Raw genomic sequence first — 18,354 nt, forward strand, 5'->3', positions numbered from 1 at the left:
TAGAGAAAGGAAAATATGGGAAATATATTTAAATTTTCCTATGTATTCCTTAGGTAAAAGAAGAATGCAAGGCTAATGTCCTTTGCCCTTTATCTATGGAGGAAACAGCACACTGTGGAAAGTGTGACTTTGATCCTAAGGAGAGTATCTGTGCATGGATAAAAGGTTCACAGAGTGCTACAGAAACAGAGGTAGAGGCAGGTGTGTGTCCAGCAGAAGAGGAGACTGTCTACACAGGAGGTCCAACACAGTATTCATTTACAGGTAAGGAAAAGTGGCAGACCAGACTGGTGATTTGTTAGTATAGATAATTTGCTCTGGAGAAAAAGATGGCCTGAATGCTATCAGATAGCCCAATTAAACGCGATGCAGTGTGAAGAACAACATGGATCTTCTCAAGTGAATCCAGAGAAGGCCATGAAGATGCTCAGAGGTTGGAGCAGCTCTGCTGTGCAGACAGGCTGAGACAGCTGGGATTGTTCAGCCTGGAGAAGAGAAGGTTTCAGGGGGACCTTAGAGCACCTTCCTGTACCTCAGGAAGGGTCTGCAAGACAGTCAGGGAGGGACTTTTTACAAGGGCAGGTAGTGATAGGACAAGGGGAATGGCTTTGAGCTAAAAAGGTCAGGTTTAGATGATATATTAGGAAGAGATTCTTTACTGTGAGGGTGGTGAGGCACTGAAACTGGTTGCCCAGAGATGTTGTGGTTGCCCCATCTCTGGAATTGCTCAAGGCCAGGCTGGATGGGTTTTGAACCTGATCTAGTGGAAGATTTCTCTGCCCATGGCAGATGGGTTGGAATTAGATGGTCTTTAATATAGCTTCCAACCCAGGCCATTCTATGATTCTATGAAGTCTAGTGAAGCAGAATTCTTTTAAGAAGTAATCTGTGAATTGGGGCGGAGACTTCAGGGATATGCAATGAGTGAGATTCAAGGAGTACCTAATGTGTAAACTTGCTTTCAAAAAAGTTGATAAAACAATGGCCCTGTCTAAAGAATACCATCTATTTTTATCTGTAACCCCCCCCCCAAAAAAAAAAAAGTTATTTTGTATTTTGATAAGACTGAGATGATCCAAATGTAATTTTCTTTTCCTAGATGTGAACCTTGAACCTTTTGTCACATATGAGTACAGGGTGGCTGCTTGGAATAGCTATGGAAGAGGTCTCAGTGAAGTTAGCAGAGCTGTCACTAAGCAAGATGTGCCACAGGGTGTAAGTCCTCCAAAATGGGCCAAAGTAGATAATCGGGAAGACATGATACTGCTCAGCTGGGAGGAACCACTTCAACCAAATGGTATTGATACGTTTTTATAAGTGTTTTTTCTATTGTTCCAATGACAGTGTTCCTAAATCAGAAAACATATCTTAATTGACCCCTGTCACTGAAGTACACATATTCCTAAACTCTGCAGGAAGGTTTTTTTGTAGGTTGCTATAATTTTCATTGCAAGTAAGAGGAGAATCTTCACAGAAAACAACTTATTATGTCTTTACAAAGTGCCAAAAAGCCTCTTTTGAGTACAGTTGTAATAATAAGTGTGCAAATATGATCAGAAAATGACAATCATCCTAAAAATATTCGGGGATTTGTGGGTAGTGCTAGTGGTGCTTACATTTATTTCAGGAAATCTTGCTTATTATTTTCAAACTGTGAGGAAACTTGGTAGTGCTCTCACTAAAAACTGGGATCTACTCAGATACTGAGGCAGATGCCGAGGAAAGTAGCTGGTAATTTACATTCAGCATTTAATCAGAATTATTATCTGCTACTCTGGCCATGTGGATATTTCATTGAATGTTTTCTGTATGCAGAGTAGGTTATTATCCCATGACACAGGATCCCTCAGCTAACAAAAGGGAAAACTTTCTTTCTGCAATAGGTCTTATTATTCACTACATCATCCTCCGAAACGGAATTGAGCATTTTAGAGGAACAGAAATGAGCTTCACAGACACCAGTGGTGTCCAGCCATACCAAGAGTATTCCTACCAGCTGCGAGCCTGCACTGTGGCTGGTTGCACAGACAGCAGCAAGGTTAGTGAAGTGGGCTTCATGGAAACTGATGCCAGGATTTTATCAGCCAGTGTGGCAACACTGAAATGCTTTTGGAAAGGTGTAATTTGAAGGCACACTGATTATTGAGTAAGTGAAAAAAACATCAATAATCTGATTTGGATTCAGCTACTGACAGGTGAATATTTGGAACCCCAGGTTGATAAAGCAAACAGAAGAAGAAAGCAGTGTCTCAGTCTTGGCAAAGCTGAAATTGCACTGTAGGAACTGATGTTTGTTAAAGAGAAAGCTGTACATGGCAGAATAGAGTAACGAATATTAAAATGTGCCTTCTCTAAACCAGGAAATTAAATTTTTGCTTCTCACTAGGAGGTCTATAGCCTCTTCTTCCTTGGTATTTCTTAGATATTTGCTTTAGTTATAGTCTAGCAATTTTTTCAAAAAACTTCTTACTCTTCCACTCCAGTGGAAAAGCCTCCTTTCACTATATTACTCTTCGCTGGCTTTCTATAAGTGCACCTGCTTCAGGCTTTACTGTCCCTGTGTGCAACCTGCCTCAGCTTCAGTTTTAAGCAAACAGGATCTCTTACCTCCCTTTCTGATTTTCATTTCTTCGTGTATCACTTTGAATCATCAACGTTACTATTTAGCCAGCTCTGGTTTTTATTCTGCAAAGTACCTCCTTTATTTATTATTTGCAAAAACGATTTCTTAAGTGACCTCTATTTCACAATATTATTCTTGCCTCTTTGAAAATGAATTTCTAGGACTACAAGGGTAAGGTCTGTGGGGCAGAGGTGGGGAGTAATGACTATGTGTTGTATTATTATATGTGAGATTGATTTTTTTTATTTGCAGGTGTTTAAATGTTTTTCTTATTCATGCAAATCTCAGTCAGAAGTCTAAAATAAAAACACTGATGTAGAGGGATGAAGAGAGGTGGATGAAGTCCTCTGCCTGCACACAGAGCTGTGGTCTGGAAACTGTAGGCACAGTTGCTGCAACCACTGACCTGTGCTGCAACCACAACCACTGCAACCACTGATAATAAATCCTACTTATTTCACTTGCCTGTAATTAAGGAGTTTACTGTTGCAAACACTGAAGTCTCCAAGTGGGGACTGATTCCACCAAATGCACTAAGACAATATATTATAGAGGGCACATTTTATATTTACAGCATAATATAAATACTTTATGGTGGTAATAACAGAAAAAGAAAAGTGATTCTCGAAGAGAAAATGGTCTGACTCACTTATTAAACCAATGTAATTTGGAAATGCTTCTTCTGTAGCTGATGGTGGAGATGTGTCAATAGAAAATTACCTTTTTCCTTTTTTTTTTTTTTTGTAGAAAGAACTTAACAAGTGCAAACTTATCCTAGCTTTCAAAATCTTTAGATTCCTTATGGAAGTATGGAGTTGCAGATAACTACAATAGAGTTCAGATTGCATGGGATATATGGAGGCTTAGCCCCATGTTTACTGGTGCTTAAAATATATGAAATCAGGCAGTTAAAATGCAGAGGCACTGACAAACCATATGGAAGAGAGTTATCAAGAGTTTTCAAGCAATACAGTTTTTGTTGTTTCACCCTGTGCCATACACTGCAGCTAAAATGTGGTGAACCTGTTGTGATAAATTGGAGACACAGACTTATGTAATGTATTCAAGGTCAGATTTCATTGTGAAAAAGGAGGAAAAAAGTAACTACTTCTCCAGCCCCTTGGTAATGATATGCCAGCCCAAACAACATTTTAAAACAAAAGTGACATTCTCATTGATCATGGTATCTAGTGTACTATTACATTAAATTGCTGTTTAATTCATATGTCTTCAGGTAGTTGCAGTCACTGTCCAAGGAGTCCCCGAGAGTGTTCAGCCACCAGAAGTCAGTGCTCTGAACTCCACAGCGTTGCATTTAACCTGGGATGCACCCAAGAAACCAAATGGGATCATCAGAGAGTACCAGATCAGTCAGCTGGGGAGAGGACTTATATACATTGATGCTGCAGGCAGAATGCAGCACACAGTGTCAGGTAAGGAGGCAAAGCTCTTTGGCAGGCTAATGTCCTGTCCTTAAGATATAAGACAGTATTAATATATTAAAACTGCCACTTGTCAGTAACTTTGAAATCCCCAGCACTGTCACAGTTTGAAATGCTTTATCATGACTTTACATATCTTAAATTTATTTTTTTCCAATCTCTTTCATTTCTAGCTGCTGTTTGTTAAAATATTAATAGATTTAATTTCAAAATTTTAAAATAAAGCTGTCCAGCTTGACTGAAGATGCATGCTTTGTAGTGTGCTCAACGACTTAGATATTCTGTGTAGGCTAGCCATCCCTTCATGAGATTCAACTCTCTCCTTTAACATCACTGATGTGCAGCAATGCTGTTGTGAATGTGTAGCAGTGTAGGATCGAGAAGGATCGAGTACTTTATGTCTGAGGTAATAAAAAGGAAAGGAAGACAGAACAGGAAAGATCCCAAATTCTGTTTATAATATTGTATATTGCTTATAGCCTTTTTCTAAATACTTGATGAAAGAAGCTTTATTTCAGGGATTCTGGGGGAAAGTTTGGCTCAGACCTCAAATGTATTGTTTTTTGCATATTCAATTTTTACTTATTTTTGAATGTTACACTGAGCCAAAATCCCTCTTAGAAATGCTTCTGTTGAACACAGAGCAGGAACGTAAGCATCATGGGATTTTTTTTTTCATTCTTTGACCTGAGGTTGCTCATTAAATTTTTATATGTCACAAATGCATTAATTTTTCCCTAGGTTTTTTGCCCCACAAGTAGGAAATTTCAAGATTCCAGTGTTGTACACACCATATGACAGCCAGCCAAAGTGCAGAATTTGATGTAGGGCACATAAATCCTCTAAAGCATAGATGGCACTCTCAAATACCCCTCAAAACATGAGTCCTGAGTCAGGGTGGATCCCTTAGTGCTTTAAAAGAGTTTGTCTCTGCTGTAGTCACTCACAGAAGAGCAAGATTGCTCTTCCTCTTTGACAATATCATGCTCAAGTGTGAAATTCATCAATGGTGTATTACGCCTATCTCCATATTCAGTGCTTCTGGACATGAGATATGAGCCAGAGTTGGTGGTACATGTTTTAGACTTACTGTGGTAAGTTTACACTGTGAAGAAGGAACATTCCAACAAGGAGTGATTTATCGAGCCCATTGAAAAATATTTCTCATGCTCCTCCAAGGCAGTTATATCTCCATTTTAATGCCAACAATACTTAGCAGTTGGAAGTGAAAGGAAATGAAATTAATTCCTGAGAAACAAGGACCTTTTTTTTTTTTTGTGTGCCTGTTCTGTTAAGCCACTGTCCAGTGCGGCCATGTTAAGCCAGGAATGAAATAAGTGATCATTCCTCCCAACAGTCATAATCAAATCTTTTGCTGTTTTCTGCAGGAGCTTCCTTGGGTAATAATGTGGAATTCATGAGAGTGATTTAGCAGTGTGGGTAATTATTGCTCTCTAAATTAAAAGAATACGATAAAAGAATCAAATTCACTTCATACATAATCTCAAATGTTTGAACTGTTTGTCTTATTCCCTGTGGATGGATGTTTCGATTTTCCCATTATCCTTGTTTTTTCTTTTTCTTTTTTTTTTCCTCTCCAAAACTGTCTGCTTTTCCCTGAGCAACAGTTGAACATTAATGAAGCTGTAGCATTAGTATTTGTGGAGACTTTGAATCTCGGGTCTCGCAAATGGCAGACGTGAAGGCGAGCACCTTGCCACGGCACCATTGTCTTGCTGCTTATTTTTAATTACATCAAAGCTTTGGAAACATGATCCCACAAATGCTTTGTGGGAATAGTGGTGAATGTGCTCATCATGTGAAATCCATAAATTGCTTATAATCCTCTCAAGATGTTAAAAAAAGCATTAAGTAATTGAAGACAGGAAGTCCTCAGTTAATTATTTAGAGGTGTTATCAATGCTTTAAGCAAACTGAAGCATTTTCTGCTATCTCACTGAGTTGAATGCCACTGGGACCTAGGGGCAGCAGCCATCATCTTCTCATATTCTCTAATGCAAACAGCACATGGCAGCTTGTCAATAAAAGACCTTTTTATATCATTTATTACTGAACACTTCCAGTACCCTGTACAGAACAATTTGGATGACAGTTATGGCATTGTTTCACTTTGTGTTACTACTACTTTACAAATGGGCCTGCTAATGCTTTCAGTGGGGCCAGGCAGAGGGTAAGACTGAGGAAAATAATTAGGGGAATTGTAAAAGAAAGCCAAGAGTGCCCTCTTCAGCAGCAGCAGGTGGGTTTATAGAAAAGGTTCTTTTCAACTCCCCCCTTTTAATACACCAAAGTTAATATCCCAAGTAAGAGGCTTTATCAACAATTTGTAGGATCAATCATTTTTACGTCAAAACCAAGGAAGATAATTAATATTTATTTTAGTACAAGAAACAATAGTATGAATACTTTATGACTGAATAGTTTGAAATTCTTTCACCTGAACATATTCTCCATTTCAGGGCAATGAAATCTGAAGAGTTACCAAAGTGTTGTCACTGGTCAGGTCTCTCTCCATATGCAGCACTGAATCATTAATAATATTTATCTGAAGGAAACTCTTGGGGGTGAAGGGGTTGTGGGAGGCTGTGGTCAGCAATCTGACATCCTCCTGAGTAAAATTCCCACAGCAGGGCCCAGGAGCGTTATCCTGGGAGCTAATTACTGACCTTGCTGGAGCCATACCCACAAATGGAGACAAACAGTATCAGAAGGAATTGATTTAGCTAATAGAACAATGCGTTCTTAAAAAAAGCCCCACTGTTCCACAGCCTTTTGGCAAAAGACAAATGCTGCAACAATATAATAGACTGCTTAAATTGACCAAAACAAAAAAATTAAAAATTTCCCACAATAATAAACAAAAAAAGGAGGGGAGAAAGATCCTCTAGGGAACAATCAAGTAGAGACATTAGAAAAGCAAAATGGTGCTTATATTTCAATATTATTTTACTAGTTGTTTTTATTATCAATCACATACATAGATTTGCACAGAGCTTTCCAAAGCATAAGACAAGGCATCTAATGCAAAGCTTTAATAATCTAGATAAAAATCTGCTGTGACTGCTCCATATATGGCTAGAATTAAAGGTATCAGAATTTCACCAATAATTAGTGAAAGCATGTGCTCTTTTTTTAATGCTCATTTTTCTCTTTTAAGTGTAGTTGTAAATGAGTATTGCTTTATTATGCATGTTTCCTTTAAAAGTGAACATGACTCCCTTTAGGGGAATTCAAGTAATTTGTTGCCACAGTAATCTTTTCTATCCTGAAATGTTAAATACTTGGCTTTCCTCCATGCCTCTGCCTCTCTCCAGTCTGCAACTGTCATTTTCCCCCTCCTTACTTTTATACACAGTGTTCAGATGATTTTTCTTCTCTTCCAGTTCATGAATAGGTTACAGCAAGAGCTGTCCCTCTGAGTCATCTCTTTATTTTCTCTCCTTCACATCTTGTTCAATTTGTTAAGCAGCCTGCATGTCTTCCATTCAGTATTTTACCTTCCTATGTAATTGCTGCTTCTTTTTTCACTCTATTTGTTTGTAATGTATTTTAATTAAAATATCTTGGTGCTGGATGTAAGGAAGGATTTGTTTATAAACAAAGGTCTTGCAGAGACTTTTTTGTTGCCACTGAGTTGCATTGTTCTCTAAATAATTCCATTTAAATGCAGGAGCTACATCAAAAGCACACTGTTAAGACCACAAAGCCACATCCTTAAAAATTGACCTGTATAATACCTATGAATTGACCTGTATAATCCTAATTCAGCCTCTTCCACACAAACAATCTACATTACACAGCAGTACAGTCATTTGTTCATAGGGTTACTGCCTTGTTCAGTCCACAATCAGTGCCTCTTCCAGGGAGGAATAAAATGAAGCTCCTGTATGGAGAACTGCTGCCTCAGCTTTAGCTGTGTTTAGTGGATTAATTCCTTCTGGGAGTCTCAGTGTGGATGGGCCTAATTCTGCTTCTGCCCAGAGCTCCATTCCCTTTCAAGGAGACAGGAACATGGAGCACAGGGAGGGAGGCAGCTGGGACAGCCCAGAGGGACAAACGTGGATCGCTGCAGGGCTGGGGGCATGGACTGCCAAAGGCAATCTGACATCCAGGGCTTTCCTATTTGTTCAGGCTGTGGTACTGAGGAGGGCACATCTCAGTCTTCCACAGTTTGTCACAACCACCTCTTCTTCATTTTCAGTACCTTGCCTGAATTTCCTGAGCTCTCAGAGCTGCAGCTGAAGGCACGAGTTGTGCTTGGATATATAAAGTTTTGCATAACACCAGACAGTCTGACAGCCAGGTCCCAGGAATCCCAAATGGCTTCCTGGCAGCTCCAAGGAGATTTTTGGTTCTCTCAGTCTCTTTGAGTCGATATCCTGATTCTGAGAGAGAAATTCTTCTCTTTTATATTTTTGAGTTTATGTGATTTTTTATGGAGTTGGTTGGGGGGATTTTTTGTTTTGGTCCTAAGACATTTGGAATGCTCAGCAAGTTGGTGTTAACAAAGCATCTGTATGCTCTAGGGGTGGACGCTGCAAGAAAAAGTCTCAAATTACAATTAATCAGGCTGTAGACCACATGTTGGAGGCAGTTTTAGAAAGGACTATGCCACAAAGCCTGTGAACAAAAGAGGATCAGTTTGTATTGTACAATGTCCTGGTAATGGGATTTCCTAGTTTTTGAGTGTTTAGTTTTGCAATTTTAATATTTTCAGAGAGATTTTGTGTATAATTTACTTCTTGTTATACTTTTTGTATCCTTTACGTTCAGGAACAGGAACCTTTATTTAATATATTGTGAGGTGTTAACAAGGGGATCCTTGAAAATGTGAGAAAAGGGTTTTCAGTGTTTGTGCCTGGTGATATCTTAAAGATAAATTTTGAGAAATTTCCAAAATAATAGTTTAGCAAAGGTGCTGTGTTGTGGGCTGGAGGGTGCTGTGTGAAGAAGGCTGATCAGCAGTTCAAGCTGAGCTCTAAGGTGATCTCACAATGGTCTACATCTTTAACAATTTAACTACAAGAAGCCTTTAATAGGTGCACAGAATTGGCTATTCTAAAAGCTCAGTATCTTAGCCAAATTGTGAGTGCAAATTTATGAGGATCCCTAAAGTCAAATTCTTAAGCCACAGGCAACTTGATGTGAAATCTGAAGTCATCGACACACAGCACAAATATGTTTGAAAATTTTCAAGAAAAAGGCAAAGCAATATATTCTCATCTCATTCAAGGATGTACAGCATAGAAGGTTTGAGCTGAATAAAAAGTTTTAAAAAAAGTAACTGAAATTAATATTTTGTAATGAGGGCTTGGTTGTCAGTTCAGCTTCTAACTGCTTTGAAGCATTTATTTTAAAGTCTTGTATCAAATAGGGGAAAAATAGAGGGAAAAATAAAAAAAAAATTGGGAAGGTCGCAGTCCTTTGACTTATTTGCAATGTAGTAAAAGGTTTCATGTACAAGTGAGTATTTTATTATCTTATTATTGCAAATGTATTAGTTATACATTTTCAAAACATTAAGGGCTATTCAGGTTTTCAAGACCAAGACTCTAAGCAATTGCACTTTCAGGTGTTTTTCTGCATGGCCAGTGTCATCTAAGTTTTTTGATTTAAAGCTGATTCAGGTATATGAGAGATATCCATAGATCCATTGCAGCATAGACAGACATTCAGTCTGAATTGTTTTGTTTGGTCTTTTAAATCAGTAGAGGATATATGTCTAAATTAGTGAGAATTCACCGTTTCAGTATTGTTCAGGTGTAATATAAGAATAGCTCATACGCTATGTTTGCCTAAAAGGCTATAAGTTAAGTTCAATAACTTTCTATGCAGAGATATAATTCTTGGAATAATTGATGTCAACATCTCAGCCTAAACTCTGTTTGCTCTTTTTAGGTCTGCAGCCATACGCTAATTACAGCTTTGTGCTTATTGCATGCACATCTGCTGGGTGTGCTTCCAGCCAACCACTTTCAGGTCAAACTTTACAAGCTGCTCCTCATGGTAAGGGAGAAAGTCATTCTTACAGAACTGCAAAGAGATGGTCATACGGGCTTGTATTTTCTGGCGGATTAACAAGGTGCACAACTCCACTGTCATCCATCAAGCTATCATGTAGATATTTACACAAGAGAATCTGTCTCTTGGAGTTTTTATATTTTACCACATTCTCTTTACTGCTTGGCACTGCATTTCTGCTTTCTTTTTGTGAAAATTTCCCCCAATTCATCTCTAAGTTCATTAGCTTCATTAACAAAGTTAGAATTGGAAGATGAATTTTTTTTAAAGCACAAATGAATATGCAGAGACTACTGGGCATATAAAGGCAGCAGCCTTTGGCCTCTTTCTCCATTAATCTTTACCTTGTCTACTTGGTTGCATTTGTTATAGGATAAATGCAGAAAGTGTGTTAAATTCTGTCATTCTCCCTGGCAGTGCTTTATGCTTTCATTACCTTGCTGAAAACAGCAGCACAAGTATGGGAAAAGAAAAAACAAACACCTTTGAGTTTCTGTCATAAAATTAAAATAGTGTCACTTTGATTTTAATAGGGGTATGGCCAAAACCTCATCATATCATAGTCAGCTCAACAGAAGTGGAAATGTACTGGAGTGAACCAGAGGAACCCAATGGACTCATTACTCATTATCGATTATTCCGTGATGGAGAACAGATTTTCCTGGGTGGCAGTACAGACCTGAATTTCACAGATGTTAACCTGCAGCCTAACAGTAGGTAAGGCACGTTAACGAGCTGTGATAACGGGTGAAAGACCTTGAAAAACATAGGTACTTGTGTTAGTGAAATGTACAAAATATAACTTATTGTGAACAAAAGAAAATTCTCTTGAAATATTACTTCATTACTCAAAATTGGTGGAACACTTTTACTAGACTGTCAAATGTTAGAAAGACATTAATCAAAGGACTTTTAATTTTTGTTTTGTTTTTGAGAATTGGTCATTCTGATTCAAAGAAGTAAAGCTTTTTTCTTTTTTTCTGTTGGATGGTTTGTTGGTAGCTCAATGATAGGCATTTTTTCCATCATGGAATATACTCTGAAAAATGCCAGGTTTTATATGACAAACAGCACTGCAAATGGTATATGATGTTCCAGTGCATACTGAACATACAGGTTCAAAAGTGACTGCTGATATTTTTATAGAAGTAATTCTGCAATTAGTTTTGACACTTTTTGACTCAATACTTCTCTTGCTTATGTAAGCTAATTTGAATTTTAGTATTAGTATTTAGTATTAGTATTTGAGTTTTGGTATCTTGATTCTATGGTAATTATTATTCTAAGTATTATTATTTTGGTATCTTTGATTTTATAGTTATTATTCTAAGTTACTTTTCTCACATTAGGAAAACTTGAATGTGAAAATCTTCACTAATGCAGTATTTGTAATACTCATTGTATTCACTTTAAATTGGTGAAAATGGAAATGTTCTGTTGCTGATATGCCTAAAGCTTCTAACTGCAGTGTCCACTGATCTTTTTGTGTTTGTGCAGATATGTTTACCAGCTGGAAGCCAGCACTTGGGGCGGCAGCAACACTAGTGATAAATATGTTATACAAACACCAGCAGGAACACCAGAGAAAATTCATGTCCCATATAATGTCACAGTAATTGATGCATATTCTATATTTCTAGCTTGGGACGTGCCAGGTAAAAATGTATTTCTATGTAGTACTTTGTAGCAAAATGAAAGGATTGAAAAATTAGTATATCCAGGTAGGCAGCTGAATCATTCTGATATTTTTATTCTTCGTATTTAGTTTTAACGATTTAAATACCCAGTATCTAAAGCTGTTGTCTCCTAGAGACATTTTATTTTAATAATATTGATCTAGATACTTGACATCAGTATTGTGAGGTTTAGTTGAGCAAAACCCTTCATGGTTTGGAGTTATGAACTACTAGTGAGTGCAAATATTAATGAAAAAACAAAAAAAATTGAGTTTTCTCTTCTGTTCATACTAATCTGAGTTATCATCATGGAAACTTGACAACCTTTTAGGTTCTGAGACAGAGATCCTGTGCTAGCTTTGACCTGATTGAGTAAATTTTATTTGCCCAAGCACCTTAGTGTATTGTGGATATGTTCCCTTGCAGTATGGTGAATCAGCAAAGGCCCAGAAGTCTTTTTCCTCTAGTTACTCTTCTCCTGAACATGATCAGGTGGCCTCCACCTGCTATAAAGCTGGGCTAACAAGGAATAATTGAATGATAGAATTTTTTTTAAGAGAAACTATGCGATGCTTCATCAATATAGATCATAGCTTAAGTAATTGGAGCACTTTACTGATGTTATAAAAATTATGTGCTGTATTTATTGTGGGACAATGAAAGTCTTGTAATGAACAATCTTTTTTCCACTGTACCTCATTTCCAAAAAGGTGTTTTCTAGTTTTTAGATACTGGGTTTTTTTCAGTTAAAATTTCATCAGTTTTTTTAGAAACTTCAGATGTTTGCATACTGCAATAATAGCCCTATGTGTTTTATCAGTGAATTCATGGGAGTTTTTAATATCTCTCGTTCCTAATTATTTAAGATGTTCTATCCTTGCTTAGCAAGGGACAGTTGGCATTAAAAGTAAAGTCACCTAGAAAAAGCATTTTGCCTCCAAGATTGGGATTGCAAGTATTGTGGCAGTGCTTAGCAGTGCTCACCCTACCCATTTAAGCAATGATTAATAAATCTATAATACCCTGAGCTGTCAATCTTTTAGTTTTCAGGAGCACAAAATCCATTATAGAAATGCTATAATATATGAAAAAGATTAAAATCTTAAATTAAACTTTTCCCCCTACTGCCTGAAAGGATTTAGAACCCTGCAGAAGGCAGGTGAATTCAAATGGCATATAATCTACAGTTGGTTTTATTGGAAAGTGACTCATGCTGTATTATAGTTTTGATAATAAATATAATTTAAGGTACAAAATATTCAGCAACATTATAAATAGATTTAAAACATAAGAATGCATTGGAATACATAGGCTGTGAAGAGTGGGGTGTTTCCCAGAAAAGCTTGTCCTTGTTCTAGACCCTTTCCAGCTGCTTAAATTCCTGTTTCTCACAGCAGGTTACAAGCCAGCAAGGAGAACCAGGCTCTGTGTAGTACATTTCATTATGTTGCAATTAAGATTACACATACAAAGGTCTGTCCGTTCCTGAAACCGCAGAATCAGAGGGATGAGGAGGAGGCTGGACATCATGGATCTGCAGAAGTTGCAGGGTTCATGTATTCACACATCTGTAGAAATCATTCTCCTTATATGGGAAAGGAACATGCCCTTCTTTCCAGATATTGGGACACACCTTGAACACTTATCTCACTTCTGTGGATATTTGATAACTTCTTTGCCTTCTAGTTGTGGGGCTAATTATTTAGGTTTTTAAATATGAAGAAGGGATTTTCATACTGTGCTTCTGTTGGGTTTTGTCCTGGCTTCAGCTAGAACAGGATTCATTTTCCTCCTAGTTAAGAAAAAGACAAATTTTGGAAAGCAAATCTTGCTGTTCCTTTTATTATAGCACTTCAGGGAAACTAGCTGATCTAAGAATGAGGAGTACTAACAGCAGAGAAATGTTACTGAAAGTTACTGAAAGCTACAATGCTATTAATGCTGCTAAAACCTGTGGGCAGAAGCATAGTTCTATGCAGAAGCTAGGAAATTAATTATTGACCCTTCATAATCCTGCTTTTTGCTCAGTCTGAGGTCCTTTGTGCTTCTAGAGTTATTTTTTCTTAAGAGTAAGACTGCAGAGGACGCAGGTGGAGATTTATTCTGGAAGTTCTGATCTTCTGGAATCACAGATCCCATTAACATGTCTGTCATACAGGTGTTTGGGGTCACAATCATCTCCAGCTTGGTAGGATTAGCATAAAGTGTCTACTACTTCTTATCCTTATTTATGTCCATGTACATAGAGTAACTGTTTTTCTTTTTCTGATCTGTTGCCTTTCTGTGCATAAATCCTTGTCTCACAGTAGGCTGCATTGAGTCAATATAGGTTTTCCTTATAAACTTAGAATGCATCTTTATTTATAAGGATTGTCAGGCTTGGCAGTCACTCTTGGACAAAACTGTTCTTTTCACTGCTGTAGACTCGATGTCAAAAAAGTGCTTTTAATTAACAAAGTTTTGATGAGAAGGTACTTGTTCATAGTGTCTTCCTGTCTGTGGATATCAGGGCTGCTTTGGCATTCTGTCTTATGTGCTGTAATAAATTTGGATCAAATAATCACCCTCAGGATTAATTATGGACACATTGTATTACAAAAACCTTCCTTTTGGATGGTTTAATTATAACATTTCAGCATCTGTAATATATCGAAGTCTCGTGACTTTATAGATGTGTAGCATTTCAAAACTCCTGACTTAGCTAAAGAGCAAGGTGGCCCAGTAGTGGTTACAGTGATGGATTCAGAAAAAAATACTTGACACACCTCACTCACTGTGGAAAATAGGGCTTTATTTTCTGAAATAGGTATTCCATTATCTTCCTCAGAGGTGTGGTACATTTCACTGATATGCTCAGGAAGGATATGTTACAATTATTATGGAATAACTATTAGTGCCATGGATAGTGCAGAAGAGCCAAATGGAAAAAACTCCACCACATTATTTCCCCAAGGTGTATCCATAAATGTTATTGATAGGTAGGCAGGTAGCCATCCTGCATTCCAGCTCATTAACAGCCCCACTGCTCCTCACTAGGGACCTGATTCTTCTGGGTGTCTCCAGTTGTGGCTGGTGGTGACTTGAAAGCTGAACGTGCTCAAAATAGGATCCTGTCCTCTGCTCCTAGGATACTGGTTCATATGTTAAAGATCATCTGGATTAAAATATTTTCTTCTTCTTCATGTTATAACACCTTATCCACCTCTAGGTTTGCTTTCAGTTAGAATGACAGTTGTTTGAAATCTGGATTTTTACTTTATTCTTCATGGGATCAAACATGGCATTTGAATACCATTGTATTTGTCACAGCTTCCCCAACCAACTTGGTTTCTTGTGGACTAGCAAATGGAACTTTTGATAAGCCATTGTCACATGCTCTCATTTTTTGTTTTTTTGAGTAAATTATTGTTCGCTCCACCTCTCTGTAGGACAGGTTTTCAAGTCCAATATCCAAAGATTTGCATCTTGCAAACAGTCAGCATCCCCAGCTGTTACTGTTTTCAGAGTCTTGGTGGGAATATTTGATGCAACCAGACTGAGACATCTGGATATTCGAAGCACAATGTAAATAGCTAATCTCAGGAAGCCAAATAGATTGTTTTGTTTTGTGAATTTAAATATTAAAATATAACTTTAAAAGAGATAATGTTCCTGTTTCAGTATTTGTTTCCCATAAGTGAAAAAGTTTTAGCTATTTTGCTTTAATTGTGATCTGATTTCACATCATAGTAAAGTAATTTTCAGCAATTAACTTCAAACAGATTCTGGCTGACCAGTCTGTAAGTCTGTGCCTTTTTACCCCAAGTTTTAAGCGTCCTGTGCTGCAAATTCTATTTTTGACCTAGCCTAGTTTTGAAGTACACAGAGCCGTCAAACCTAATTTGCAGAGTTTTGCACAGAATTGTCCCATTAAATGTTATCCAAATATGCCCAGAAAAAGCCAGGGTTTCATTTGATTGATTTGTCCCATTGCAAAATATGCACCTGCTGTGAAATGAAGTCACAGAGAAAAAAAAGTGGAATAATTTAACTTTTTTATTTGTAAAGATAATCAGGGTTTTTCTGATTACATCTTAACTTCATAAATGTTAAATAACCTATCAGCATCTAGTTGTTGTAAATTATGAAAAAGAGTATTGCTGGGAATATTAACCAACTAAATCCTTGTTCTTTAGTGAACATGAAAATGTGTTATGGCAGGTTGTCATTGTGCTCATGGTAACTTTGACACCAAATAACAAAACTGCCATTTGCATTTAGGGTAAATTGGTTCACTTGTGCTTTTACGGTTCCTTTTATTCTGACATAAATTTATGAACTCTGGAACTAACCAAGTCGTGTGGTTTCCCAGATGACTTTAACAAATATGCCCATTTCATTTCCTTCAGTCATCAGAGCACACGAGGTAGTGGTTTCAGACTGGCTGCAGATGCTGAAGGCTGTTCTGAGCAAAAGGGGTTTTTTACAAGATTCTGTGTTGTAAAAGTATATATTACAATTTTTCAGATTAGGAAGTGATCCTTTGATCTTTATAGTCAATGAGTTTGATCAAAGTATAGAAGGATTCCATTGGACTTTGGAATTTTTCAGGATGCTTATGTGATTTTATTTAAAATTTCATTTTCACTTCTTGAGAATATTTTTTTCTCCTGAGCATATTTACTATTAGCATCATTTCTAATATAGTGCAAAATTTATCAGAATTTTAAGATTTTGTGTTTCAGGTGTGAGGTGGTGTTTTTTTTAATAATGATATGGACTGAACACTGTCCAGCATTGTTGGATAGGTCATTTACTTTTAAATAGGTGTCCTTTGCTGCATACTGATGGCTGGATTCAGCTGTCCTTGTTTGTATTTAATCTTCCTTGGGAAATCAAGCATTCTGAATAGTTTCAATTTCAACGGTTTCTAGTGATTTTTGCCTAGAATAAATGCCCTGATGAGATGCAAGAAACTGAATTATATCACTCTCATAAAGGAAAAGGTTTTTCTAGCTGAAATGTCTGGTCAGTTTTCAGGACTGGAAAAGAAGAGAACCTTAACTAGGAGATTAAATAAATGTTTCTATTGGTGTGCTTCGTACCATTTCAAACTCTTTCAGATATTCTGATGTATACTTTACAGACCCCCCCAGTTATAGTGTGGAAATACTACTAATAATAATAATAGTAATAATAATTATTATTTGTCTTTAACAGTATATTTTTAATTACTGGAAAAATTTTACACTGCAAACTCAAGTGTACTCTTCTGGAGCATTTTGTCTTCCATATATCAGGCAAAAAAATAATTTTCTTTGAGGCAAAACTAGTCTACCTCAAGATCACCTCTCAGAGGTTTACTCTGTACCATCGTCCTTGATTTAGAAAGTTGTACTTCTGTTATTCCATTCCCAATGATTATATCTTGGTATTTTTCTTGTAACTTTTACACTGAAGAAGGAAAATTTTACAGAGGAATTTCTGCTTTTTTTGTCTCCTTTTCCCTTCACCTCTTCCAACAGTTCCTAACAACATCTTTGTTCTTCCTGTAAGCTGAGCAGTTGAATAAGATTGAAGTCATGGCTCTACTTCAGGGCTATTTTTCAGCTTTTTAGTGTAATGGCATTTTCTCTGTCTAGCATCTAGTCAGGCAGCTGAATGTTATTTCTTTGGGATTTTTATATTCTCTTTTTCTTATGAGAATTGTAAAAACATGGTGTTTCAAAGATTTTTCTGATCTTTCAAAGTACATCAGTTGTTCATAGTACCAGAACTAAACTTGAAATCTCTGATTTCTTGCAAACTTCTGTGCTTTAGTTATACATATTCACATACATACTTAGCTAAAAAAAACCCATCTAATAGATGCACAACAGTGGAAACAAAATGCTCTTTGTAGCTTCAGGGTAGTAGTATCAAGTAGATGCTTTAACAGAAAAGGGCCAAAATTGTAATTAGGAGAACAAGCTGAGTTGTTTTCCAAAGTTAAAAAAGGAAAGAATCTCAAGGTCTGGACAAGTCTCAGAACTGCTCACAGGCATCTGGTCCTTGCTGCAGTCACAAAGACATCTCTGTGACATCTAAAGAAGGTGTTGTGTTCAAAGAGAAATGTGATTTTTCTGATCAGATATATCTTGACTCATCTCAGAAATGAACCTTGTCTGGTCTGTACTCTGTCCTTTCTTATGTGACTGCAGAATGAAGGAAACAGACTTAATACAAACTCTTCTTTGGTTGTTCTCTTTGTTTTATGAAACTGCTGCTGTCTGCACAGACCAGTCTACAGTGGACAAAAATTAAAAACCTACAGCCTATTTCCTAAAAATATATTACTGCTCAAGGGAACCAAAAATAAAAAAAAAAACCACTAACCAATCAAACAAAACTCTTAGAGATGTCATGTGGAAGAAGAAAAGAGAACATCCAGGAACATCTGCCTATTGTTCTAAAGGGATGGTATATGGCTTAGCTTGTTCTTCTGAAGGAACTGAGTTTTTCAGCTTTCAAGAAAACCGGAAAATTAAGAACTGACAGCATGGGGATAAGAATAGATGAGGAAAATGTTTGAATTCAAATACTAAAAAAATGA

General features: G+C 37.0%; 1 protein-coding gene across 9 annotated transcripts in view; it reads left to right on the top strand.

The window, feature by feature from the left end:
- The window catches only part of USH2A (usherin), a 373,983-nt gene that overhangs the window by 290,932 nt on the left and 64,697 nt on the right, over positions 1-18,354 (top strand). For all 9 annotated transcript variants that reach the window (XM_071426043.1, XM_071426058.1, XM_071426050.1 and 6 more), the window contains 7 exons: positions 54-264; positions 1,100-1,297; positions 1,884-2,038; positions 3,858-4,056; positions 9,985-10,092; positions 10,641-10,824; positions 11,605-11,762. In XM_071426043.1, coding sequence (XP_071282144.1) covers positions 54-264; positions 1,100-1,297; positions 1,884-2,038; positions 3,858-4,056; positions 9,985-10,092; positions 10,641-10,824; positions 11,605-11,762 — 1,213 coding nt within the window. The remainder of the gene's footprint in view (positions 1-53; positions 265-1,099; positions 1,298-1,883; positions 2,039-3,857; positions 4,057-9,984; positions 10,093-10,640; positions 10,825-11,604; positions 11,763-18,354) is intronic.

The sequence above is a fragment of the Agelaius tricolor genome, unplaced genomic scaffold (genome assembly GCF_023055355.1).
Source record: "Agelaius tricolor isolate 1412-34295 unplaced genomic scaffold, bAgeTri1.0.p SCAF_1, whole genome shotgun sequence".
NCBI lineage: Eukaryota > Metazoa > Chordata > Aves > Passeriformes > Icteridae > Agelaius > Agelaius tricolor.